This window comes from Coenobita brevimanus, chromosome 27, assembly GCF_032717465.1.
Source record: "Coenobita brevimanus isolate Jiangsu-jjx chromosome 27, ASM3271746v2, whole genome shotgun sequence".
Lineage (NCBI taxonomy): Eukaryota > Metazoa > Arthropoda > Malacostraca > Decapoda > Coenobitidae > Coenobita > Coenobita brevimanus.
In genome coordinates, this window is record NC_136980.1 from 18,912,695 (window position 1) to 18,925,564 (window position 12,870).

General features: G+C 40.8%; 1 protein-coding gene across 1 annotated transcript in view; it reads right to left on the bottom strand.

The window, feature by feature from the left end:
- Nucleotides 1–2,585: 2,585 nt before the first annotated feature.
- LOC145394481 (uncharacterized) overlaps nt 2,586–12,870 on the bottom strand; it is a 71,519-nt gene continuing 61,234 nt past the window's right edge. Inside the window, exons 15-16 of the mRNA XM_080268334.1 lie at nt 6,726–6,817; nt 2,586–2,786 (exon numbers count right to left, since the gene is read on the bottom strand). Coding sequence (XP_080124460.1) covers nt 2,586–2,786; nt 6,726–6,817 — 293 coding nt within the window. The remainder of the gene's footprint in view (nt 2,787–6,725; nt 6,818–12,870) is intronic.

Consider the following 12,870-nt stretch of genomic DNA (forward strand, 5'->3'; position numbering starts at 1 on the left):
TATATATATATATATATATATACACGGTTGGAGAAGAACAGGGAGGTTTTAGGAAGGGAAGAGGTTGTGTAGATCAGATATTCATTCTTAGATCTTTAGTGGAAAAGTTTCTAGAGAAGGGAAAGAAGTTGTATGCGGCTTTCATGGATTTGGAGAAAGCATATGACAGGGTGGATAGACAAGGATTGTGGAAAGTGTTAAGAATATATGGAGTAGATGGGAAGTTGTTGAATGCTGTGAAGAGTATGTACGATGGTGCGAAGGCTGCAGTGCGTGTGGATGGTGAACTAAGTGAATTTTTCTCTTTGAAAGTTGGCTTGAAACAGGGATGTGTCATGTCTCCATGGTTGTTCAATCTGTACATGGATGGGGTAATAAAAGAGGTACATGGTAGGGTAGTGGATGTTGGAGTGGCCCTGGTGAGAGAAGGATAGTGTTTGGAAACTCCCTGTACTGTTTTTTGCAGATGATACTGTGTTGTTGAGTGAAGACGAAGGGGAGCTGCAAGGCTTGGTGGATGAGTTTGGGAGAGTGTGTAAGAAACGGAATCTAAAGGTGAATGTAGGGAAGAGAAAAGTGATGGTCTTTGAGAGAGGTGAAGTCAGTGAATGTACAGCGAGGTTGGATGGTGAGGAATTGGAAAATGTGAGTACGTTTAAGTACTTGGGTAGTGTGATGAGTAAGGATGGAGGTTTGGAGGGTGAAGTGCTTGAAAGGGTACAGCAGGGAAGAAAGGTTGCTGGTTCTTTGAAAGCAGTGATAAGAAACAGGGAAGTGAGCATGGAAGTGAAAAAGTTACTACATGACAGTATTGTGATACCAACTCTAACGTATAGAAGTGAAGCATGGACGTTGTTGGAAGGACACAAGTCAAGAGTGAGAGCAGTGGAAATGAGTTATTTAAGAGGAGCCTGTGGAGTCACATGGAGAGACAGGCTGACGAATGAGGATATAAAGGAGCGTTGTGGTGTGGATGTGGATGTGATAGGAAGCGTTATGAGGAACACGCTGAGGTGGTTTGGCCATGTGGAGAGGATGGAGGGTGAAAGACTGACGAAGAGAGTGTATGTAAGTGAGGTGGAGGGGGGAAGAGGGAGGGGGAGGCCAAGGATGAGATGGAGGGATGGGGTGGAGAGGTAAATGAGAGAGGGGGGTGTGAGTTGGGAGCAGGGCAGTGAAATGGCGGGGGACAGAGCGACTTGGAGGCGATTTGTTTGTGGCCACCCCAAACGGGATTGAGGCGTCTGGCAATATGTATATATATATATATATATATATATATATATATATATATATATATATATATATATATATATATATATCCCATTGGAGCCCAGTGTCCCCAGTATTGGACAGAACCGAGAATTTTCAAACCTTAATAAAGTAGGGAACCCCGGGTAGGGACCTATGAGCTTCGCGACTATGAGCCGATAGGCGGAGGGCGATACGCCGAGGACCCTCCCGGAACAGTGCGCCGCCCAGCAACTCTGGGATCCAATTGGTTATATATATATATATATATATATATATATATATATATATATATATATATATATATATATATATATATATATATATATATATATATATATTCGACAGTACAGTGTGTGTGTGTGTGTGTGTGTGTGTGTGTGTGTGTGTATACAGTAAACAGATATAAATATTTGTCCAATATTTCTGCTTTTAGTTCATGAATATAATTTCCTCTTACTGGAAATATCCTAATTCATTTATTTTTACAGCCAAATTAATTCTGCTTCTTAAAACCCTTGTTCTGTCTTTTCTAACTTAGAACAACATGCAATTGTGTGGAAATAAGTAATCTGTATATAAGTGGACTCCTGAGTGTAGTGCCATCCTTCCTTTTCAGTCCCGGGTTGATATTCACAAACAAGTTACGGTGAAGTATATCATGTAATTGATTTTTTTTTCCCAGGTAAAACGAGAGAAATGGGATGATTTTGCCAATTTTTCTTGTCCTTACTGCAAAAAAATAACATGTGTTCATAAAGACAGAGATTTGTTTTACAGACGAGACAATTCCCAGCCTTTGTCCTCTCCGCAGGAACAAGCTTTAGTTAGCCTTCTTGATTTTTTTTTTTTTGCCAGCAATTATCTCATATAAACTGTTTCTTCCACTGGGGGGTTGTCAAACACACACAACACACATGAAGTCAACCATTTCATGAATCAGAACAATAAAAAGAAAAGTTTATTCATACTCAGTGGACTTTGTTTTGCCTGATAATGCAGCATACCAATGGTTTGTGCGGAGGAGGGTGCTTAGGCCCATGTAATGAGGACAGAGGGGATGGGAGTGAGTACAAAATTCATTATGAGAGAGGATGAGAAACTTGCAGGTGCCTTGAAAATTGTTACACCTTCAAACTCTGTGAGTGTTTAAGTTAATTAACTGTTATTACAGGAAAAACAAGACACCATGGAAGATAATGTGCTCTCCTTTTCTCGTCTTGATAAAATAAATTATATCGTAGCATTGACAAGAGACTAAGTTTATCACTAAATCCATCGCCTTCATTCATGTGCCACAAGGTGGACGTACTTCAGTGAATGTAACCCTTTGTTCATTTAGCGTCCTTCTCTTTAGGGTTATTTTCCGGAGAGTCGTTGAGTTCGTCCACCATGTGCATGTATGCGGGGTTGGTCTCCCCTACGCCTCCACTTCCATCCTGCCCTGCTACCCCAATTAGCCCTTCGGCCTCCACTTCCTGTAGCTGTAGGCCATCCCTACCTTCCAGCCAATACGTAGCCATCTCTCCCTTACCCTGCAAAGAAATCAACAGTATGTTTATAAACCAATTGCTTACAAGCATGATATTCAAAAAGTCCTTCCGATGTTCTTCACCTGCAGAGCACACTGAAAACTGCAAACGGTAACAATCAGACAAGGAGACTCAACTATTGCTGGCCTGGTGTCGCTGCATCAGGTCATGCCTGATTTACTATTACTTCCTTGCTTTAGAGGAACTACACTTTGTCCGTAACTAAGTAACACAAAGTTCCAAGTACCTACCATTAATCTCGTTTTCCCCTAACCTAAATTCACAGGTCACTGTCATCACTTTTCTGTACATTGACAGTCGAAGACTCCTTCACTGGGAATAGTCCAAACACTGGTACAGACACGTCCCTTGCCAAGCGCTGATGCTTGGTACTAATTTGAAGACTCAGCTTACCGATACACTATTTTACTGAATTGTTTTTACATCCTAAAACACTCATCTGTATATATACTTTTTTATCATGCATTGTACAGTGTTAGACGTAATTCATTTCTTCCTGGCAATCAATAACAATTGATAATGGAGTACGGTGAACGGCGTGAGGGGTATGTTGGGGGAAGAAAGGACGACAAAAAAATATAGGAGCAGTAATAACTAAGAAAATAGGTGAGGCCATTTCACCTTCCCTTTCCATCCTTTAGCCTCATCTGGCTTAATTTCCTGTTTTCGTCCATTCTCTCGCAATGTCTTCCGGCCTCATTATCATACTTTTTTTTACCCCTTCCTTCCATATTTATCCTTTATCTTCCCTCACTGCACTCCCTCTTCATTCTCTCGGTGCACGCTTCACCCACTTCATTCCTTCCATCCTTAATCTCAGCTAGTACTCAGTATTTCCACACTGTTCTTTCCATTATAATCTGATATGGGAAAATGAGTTTGTACATTATAACACACAGAAGCTAAGATTATGAAAGTTGACCTAACGTTAGAGGCAGAAGGAGGGAAAGGAAATGAGCAGGAGGGGTATGAGCTGGAATATCTGGGTATTAGGGGCAGAGGGATATAAAGAAGCTATAAGGTCTTAAACTCTTCTTCTACATCACTTACCTTCTCTCTCTCTCTCTCTCTCTGTCTCTTCTTGATTCCTCCGGTCAGATTTATTAATTTTAGGAAAATCTCTCTCTCTCTCTCTCTCTCTCTCTCTCTCTCTCTCTCTCTCTCTCTCTCTCTCTCTCTCTCTCTCTCTATGTATGTATATATTTATATATATATATATATATATATATATATATATATATATATATATATAAATATATTCTCACCCTAAGGCAGGGTGAGGAGTAGCAACGTCCAGACAGCCCAAGTTTGCCCAGTCCAATGGGACACGCTTCCATTCATTCATCACTCAAGCCCTCGGAATCCTGGCTCTATCTGATAGGCCAAAAATTTTCACCACATGCTATAGTTTCACATAAACGTATCTGATAGAGTCAGACCGAACGCTGTCACGTTAAAAAGGGGTGCCAAATCCCCGATCATGTACTTCTCACAACATTCACCCAGCCAGCTCGATCTATTGTCAGTCCCCTAGCCTCACCGATTTCCAGACCTCTCTTCCTCACACACTCATCCACCATATCCCTCCACCTTCTCCTTGGCCTACCTCGCCTCCTCCTTCCTTCATGTTCTCACAGATATACTTTTTTAACCACTCTGTTATCCATTCTCTCCACATGTCCATACCATCTCAGTACACTTGTTATCCATTCTCCCCACATGACCATACCATCTCAGTACACTCTTTTCGATTCTGGTGTCCACAGACTTCCCCACTCCGCACCTCTCACGAATCACATTATTTCGAATCCTATCCACTCTCCGTACTCCACACACATTCCTCAGCAGTCCCATCTCCACTGCTCTCACTCTTGACTTTTCATTTTCATGCCACACTATAGTCTCACATCCATATGTTAAGGTTGGCACTAACACTCCTTCATGTAAGCCTCGTGCAGCTGCAACACTCAAGCCTTTATTTCTTATCAAGGCATTCATAGCACCAGCTACCTTCCTTCCTTGTGTCACTCTACTTTCCACTTCTTTAGCATTTTCCTCCCTTTTCTATCACCGCACCCAGGTATTTGAACTCTCTCTCCAATTCCAGTCTCTCCCCTTTCACTGTAACATCACACTGGGTGCCACATTCTCACTCGATTAACATCAGTACTTTTTCCTACATTTACTCTCAGGGCACGACGCTCACAGACATCAATAAACCCCTGCACTTGTCTACCAAGCTCTTGTCCGGTATTTGGAAGTAGCATTGCATCATCAGCATCCAACAAATTTGAGATATTCCATCTATCACCGCTCATTAGCAACGCCATCCCTCTCTCCATTGCTTGTGCTATTACTTTTCTCATCACCTCATCCATATATTGATAGATAGATAGATAGATATAGATAGATAGATATAGATATAGATATATATATGTAGATAGATAGATAGATAGACAGATAGATAGATAGATATGGAGAGAGAGAGAGAGAGAGAGAGAGAGAGAGAGAGAGAGAGAGAGAGAGATGTATGTTTACAGTATCCACGGAGGTAAATGAGATCGCCTGACGGTAAGAATAAGCTTATAACATACGTCATCTAACTCAAGAGACTAAGTGTGTGTGTGTGTGTGTGTGTGTGTGTGTGTGTTAATGGCGTTGTGACTGTGGGTGAAGCGATTCAATTTCTCTTACTGGAGAGTATCATTTTGTGAGTTGGTTTTAACATTGTCAGTAATTATCAAGAGCAATGAAACTATGTACTGTATGTCATTGTCTATCAAATGATTATTACAGACCATACTAAAGACATATGATATAAGCAGAAGTGCGGCTGGGGTGTCAAAGGAGGGTGATGTCTATCATTTCGTAACCGGGTACATACTTTTTAATCTACCAGCACCACCTTGCAGCCCACACCGGATCGTTATTGAAATGAATCCTAACATGTTCTTACTAGAAGGAAGTCAAATTTAAAGCCCCCCTTCCTTTTTGTTTCACAGACCTATTTATTCTTATTTTCTTCATTTGACAGTTACCCTATATTGCAGTTTCTTGGCGCGCTATAAGTGAAGGCAAACGTATATACAAATAATTATTAACTCATCATGAGCTCAGCAGAGTGTATACAGTATGTGCGGTCCTCTGTGTCTCTCCGTATGTTGGGGTCACACCCCGTTTATGGACTTCAAACCATGAGTAATATTCGGTGACAAAAATTTGCTTTATATATCGTATCTCTCTAACTTTTCTGGCGAATTTACCAAAACAGAGAGGAGCTGTGCGATGTTTTTCTGCCCATAGATGATGTATCAAGGCTGAAATTGACATACGTAACTTAGGTGCAACGTAGACTCAGTGGAACAGTAGGTTACATGAAGTTTTATCCCTGTTTTTTTTTTTTTTTTTTTTTTAAGGATCGCCCGCGTTCAGGTCACCGAGAGTCTGTCTATAGCTCTGGATCACGTGCTGACCCATGGACCTCAATCGGAAAGTGTACAGCTGTGGTCAGTTACTCTTTTACACACTTTTGGAACAGTACTGAAAGCTTAATAAGATTTCGATAAAAATGATCAAAATTTTGGCCAGTTTGAAATATTGCAAAAGTTTTAGTGGATCAGTAGATCTAGATGTGTAAATGGAACTTTGGCCACAATTTAACAACCCCCGCACTATGCGCTGTCCACTTTGACTTGACCTGTAACAGTCATCTATCCACTTTGAATCCTGAGTTGTAACAAGAGAGTAACACTAGAATATGGAGTCAGTCATGCTGAGATGCTGTAGAAAGGATAGAGTCGGAATACTACCTAGTTCTTCCAGTAAGCTGGGGAAATGAGCTGCAAAATGACGAATATCATGTTAAACTAAGGTGGACAAATTGTAACCTACCACTACCTCTGCTGACCACTAAAGCCTTACCTTGACATCAGTGTAGCCCCTGAATTCCATGATGAAACCGCCAGCCGTCACCAGCGCCATCCTTGTGCTCAGCGAGATTTGAATGCGCATGGCTGGAACAGGAAAGGGACAAAGAGGCACTTATACATGCATGTGGCTAAAGGAACAAATTAGTTGGCAGTGTATGACTTGTGTGTGTCTTCCTTCAGTCATGGATACGATAACGCGTTGCAGGAGACGAGTTAGAGCCAGGCTGGGAAAGAGTACAATGTGATGACTGGAATTTCATTAAAAATTATTTTACAAATTTTCTACAAGACACAGGGACATGTCATAAAGCACTAATAGCACCACACCAGTTCTGAGTGAGACAGCTCAAGCATGTTTTTTAATATGGACAGCGGATATTAGCGCCAAAGTGGTGACATGGGAAGGTATATGGTACGTAAGAGGACTATTGTGACTCAGAGAATGAACTATTACATCTATGGCTAGACTCGGACACAAAAAAGATAAACTAAAATATTATGCACTTTGCTGTATAGAAAAGCGAGCTAGTGTGAAGGAAGCTGAAACAAGAAGTTGGTATCACTGGACGCCGTAGCTGTGAAGGGGACTGGGGACACACATTCCATCTCATTAACCTAATCAATACGAGAGATCATCTCTAAGCTGTATATTGAAATAGTTTTGGGGGGTAGCAAAATTATAAAATGACTGACCTCACTGCAATGAAAAAAAAAATTAAGAATATTGTGGTAGGTGAGGATGTCCGTCATCCACTCTCTTCGTATCACGCAGGGTTCCCTTCAGGTGACCCAACACTATGTATACCGGTGAGATGATTTCCTGCAGCCCAAAGAAACCATTTGCTACGTTGGTTTGTAACCATGTAACCAAACGGTTTAGTGGATTTGACGTCTCTACCGGATGTGGGATATTAGAATGCATGGTTGACTGATAAATTTCTCACCAGGTCACTAGAGATGTCTTTCCCTTTGAATATGATCTTTTGATAACGAGAACGATTGAGAAAAAAGAAAGTAATCAAACTGAAGATGTCGACAGTTTGTGTCCACTGCCTCAGGTATCTTCTGCCATTCATAATCTCTCTCTCTCTCTCATCTTCACAAAATCACAGCTTCCCCTGACCTCCAGGCCGAAATCATCAGGGATCCAACACGACAAGAAGTCACACCCGCCGCTCTCTTTTCACCCTTGAACTAAATTCTACAGCTAGGGAGTTGAAAGACAACAAAAGAATCGTCATCCGAAAGGATGATAATGTCTTCCGTATGTGTAATACTATATAAAAAGGATTACATGAACAAGACAACAACCATCCTAGGAGGCAGCACCAAATTCAAGAAAATCACGAGGAACCAACCAACGAAGATAATCATGAGGAACTTGACCAAATAAGAAAATCACGAGGAACCCGACCAACGAAGAAAATCACGAGGAACCCGACCAACGACTTGAAGGCGAGATTAAACGGTTTAATTCGCCGCAACTTGATCGGTGGAACCCCTAAGTTCCCACTTGTCGTTGGAGACTACAGGCTTGGTTATCCCCACGGGAACTATAAGACGACACGCTTGCACCAAAGGAGCACCATTCTTGGCCCAGACAGCAACATGTATTTGCAAATTGACAGTGTTGCCGAGGGTTCCCTACTGGGAGTCCTCTTTGCCAACTTTTGCATGAACTCAGGTGAAGAAAGAATATTCTCACAGCACCCTGACCTCGAGCCTTCTATATATATACAGGATAAGTGGAGGACGTCTTTGTCAGTGCCAAAACCGAGGAGGACGTTCTTACAATGATAAATATCTCCAAGCAAAACACTTCCCTCAATTTTACACATGAGACAGAGGCAAACAGCAGACTCCTCATCCTTGACGTTGCAGTTCATCGAGGGACGAACTCCTTCTCCAACGAAGTATATGCGAAGGCTATCAACTTGTGATTCTGTCAAACTGTGCAAGTGAATGTCCTGAAAGATACTGACGCAGTTAAATCATCTCTTCCATCAAGAGCTCTTTTACACACTGCTCCTCTTGGAATAACACCAACACTGTATTAACGAGAGCCTCCCATGTCCTTGCCATCATTTGATATCCCAAGAAAGAAATAGATGAAGTCTTAAGACGACGAATGGTCACTTTTGTGGCTCAACGATCATCACAACAAGAAGCTTCTCGGTAGATTGGCCTCTGTTTCATGAATTTTAAATCATTTGCATATTATGATGATGGGAAGGCCCCGAAAAAACTAATACCGGTACATAATAATGTGAAGCCCACTGGTCCTGACAAACAATTGGGAGCTGATCATCTATTAAAAAACAAGACGAACTTCCAACCTTTTAAAGAGAAACAGTTGCCTTCCACCAACACGTCCTCTTCAGGATGTGAACCTAGCATATCAGTATACATACAACATTGGTGATTGCCTTCACCTAAATTCTCGATATATAGGCTTTACCACAACCACCGTGTTCAAGAGGATACTAGCTTACCTACAAGGCAGTGCAATTCAGCGTCACCACAGCAGAAGTCATGGTCTTGCCTTAACTAGACAACAACTTGAAGACCAAACTACTATCTTGCATAAGAAACCTGACAGGAGGAGGATAAGGATAACAAAAGATGTTTACATCTACTCCAATAAACCTACCATAAACATACAGCTGCCAAAAACTTCTCTCCCATTGAGCAGAAGATCGCAGTGCTAAGCGTCTTCCGGAGTGCTCTGGATTCTTGCTGAGTACCTGCCATCACTCATCACCTAATTCAGCAATAATGCATAAATTCCGGCTCACCTGCCACCAACCTTCATTCCAGTTTAAGCATTCCACCAATGCCTACTGATAGCAGAAACACATCTCTTGTTATTAGAATGGAATTTCGAAACTTAATCAGTACACTATGCAACAAACACTGTATCTTCGTCAGGGGCATTGAGAAAACCATAACTTGAACAATGCTGTCACCTCTTTGGACTACAGTAATATTTGTATTCTAAATGGCCTCTTTCCAATATAAAACACACACACACACACACACACACACACACATATATATATATATATATATATATATATATATATATATATATATATATATATATACTGTATACAATGCAAGGAAAAAGGAACCAGAGGTTAAATGCCACCAAGATTCCCTCCAAGACAAATAACAAGATAAGAGAGAGACAAATTCTAGATCCGTTCATTTCGAGAAGCCTGGACACACTGCATTTAAAAGAATGAAGGCCATACGGGTAGGAAATACATACACAGGAAAATAGTTGCAGAGTTGACCTGTTGTATACATGAAGGTCTGTGAGTAATGGTTAACTCTTGCATTAGAGAAGTGGACAGAGAAGGGGTGAGACTTTGCTGATATAAGGATGATAAATTCCTGCTCTAATGGTGAAGGGATGCAAGGAGCCAGTTTGCAAAGCAGTGACCATTAATGTAGTGATAGAAAAGAGATAAAGATGCAACAGTGCGAAGAAAAGACAGAGGTTGAAGGGGGCCAGTAAGAGGAGTAAAGTTAATGAGACGAATGCCCTTTGACTTCACCTCGTTAAGAAGGGCTGTAAGTGGGGAGCTTTCCCATACAAGATAGTTGTACTCTACAAAGCGGTGAATAAGACTCGAGTGTGAAGTCAACAACTGTGCAGGGGTCAAGAAGGAATGGAGTTAGCTTGGCACACCCAATATCTTGGAAGCAGATTTTACGGGAGAAATAATGTGATCTTTCCATATAAATCCTGTGAGAATGAAACCCCATGTACGTGCAAATATGAGAGTTGGATATTGTTAAAAATTAGAGGATACTCCTGCTAAAGATTCTGACGGGTTGAAAGATGGAAGAACTGAGTTTTGTTATACATTAAAAACGAAGAAGATTACTTCTACTCCAATCAGTGATATAAGCCAAGTCAGACATTAGGTGTGCCATAACCTCATCCCTTGTGTGGTGAAGTAACTGCTGAGATGGACACTGTGAGAAGCGGATGGAAAGGCTGAAGGGTGGAGTCATCAGTGTATGAGTGGATAGGGTTAGACCTACAGATTAGAAGGTCATCGATGAATAGAAGGAAGAGCTGGTGATAGACAGAGTCGTAAGGAAAACCACTACTCATATCTCCTGGAGAAGAACGGTGGCTGACTACAACAGCAACTAGAGAACGATCAGAAAGAAAGCTAGAGGAAAAGGCACGAATAGCAGGATAGAAACAGTAAGAGGGCAGTTTGGAAATTAAAGATTTCTGGCACACTCGATCGACAGCCTTTGAAATGTCAAACACAATGGTAAAACTTTCACCAGAGTCAGAACATGAAAAGGACTCTGAAAGGAATGCGTTTTTTTTTTTTTTTAATCAAGAATAGATTTTAAGAACTTTAGAAATACAGGATGTTAAAGCAACTGGGCGATAGTTAAAGGACTGAGAATGGTCACCCTCCTTTGGGACACGCTGAATGAAAGCAAACTCCCAGCAAGAAAAGAGGTACAAGTTGACGGACAAAGGAAAAAGAGTTTACCTAGGCTGGGTGTAAGAACACAAGCACAGTTCTTGAGGACAACAGGAGGAACCCAACAGCCCATAGGCCTTGTTAGTACTGAGGCCAGTGATGGTGGAAAACATATCAATTGAAAAAAAAAAAAATGTCAGCCATGTGGAAGTGAGAGGAGGAAGTGTTAGTGGAACAGCACAAAAGTCGCCTAAGGTGGAACTGGAGGAGAAAGTGTGAGCGAAAAGTTCTGCTTTATCACCAGAAGAAACAGCTACAGAGTCATCAGAGGAGAAGAAGAGGGAAGGATTATGTATAAGTGTGTGTGTATATAGTGCATATATATATATATATATATATATATATATATATATATATATATATATATATATATATATATATATATGTGTGTGTGTGTGTGTGTGTGTGTGTGTGTGTGTATACCGGATTTTCTTCCTACCATACGTACACATCTACGATGATTGCAACATATTTTAAGAATCAAAAGAAAGAGAACAACTGCAGTACGTCGCTTAGCCCACATTTGACAACATCTGTCAGATCGGTAGGGTGGATGCTGGATAGAGTTAATCTGCTGTTCGAAATGACGGGAGATTGTGCTGGAGCGTTGAACGGATTGTGGATTTAAATTTCTCTAAAAGATTTTTTCCTGATGCACGACAGGACTCACTGGGACGTCATTAAAGCACCCACATTATTTCCATCACGGCAGTTCGGAATGAGACAGTCCTTGCTGTAAGTCAGTGACGACCGTTGATGTTAGATGAAGTGGTAGTAAAACACGGAGGAGGAGTACTGGGATTCAGGAAACGAACTTTCGAAACACCAATCTACGTCTCAAATTGGAAACATAAAAAGTAGTTTGAGAAAGAAATATGTGATTGAAATAAGGACTGCATAGATGAAGGATCCTCCACGTCCACAAAACCATCACACGAAAAACTGAATGAAGACACCATGCATAATGGGAAAAAAATGACGTGGTTATTGTACAAGAATGGGCATAGAAAATTTAATGTATATTACCACGATCTAACATGGAAAAAATAGTACTAGTTCTTTCCTTCGCGTTTTAGCAAAGGACTTATGCTCAGTTCGTTCCAGTCATATGCTACCTTGCCTACCTTTGAAACGTAGTCGAAAGAGCACCGAATACATAACTGGGAACCTTATTCTACTTTTCAACTTTTTTTTTTTTAACCAGTTCATTTCAATTGCCCGAAAAGCGCACATTTAACCAAAAGTGTATATTTGAACTTTTGTCATGAAATATTTGGTGGGAAACAAATGTATGGGAAAAGTTAGAGCATGTCCATCTTGATTAATATCATTTTGTCACTCAGACATCTCAACTGCATAATCCAATACCTTGCCTACATACAATATAGACTAGGAGATTGTAGGCTCACGAATAACTATATAATCAGTAATATTTTTGTCTTACTGGAGTAAAGTATCTGATTTTTGGTAGCACAATGTAAATATATAAGAAAATGATTGTATTTCGATAGCTGGACATGCAGACCTTTGAAAGGACATAATGGTCAAGAGGTGCGATTTGTGGGTCTATGCATTAGTATAGGCTAAGACCAAAGTATATTTACTTTGTGTACAAAGACC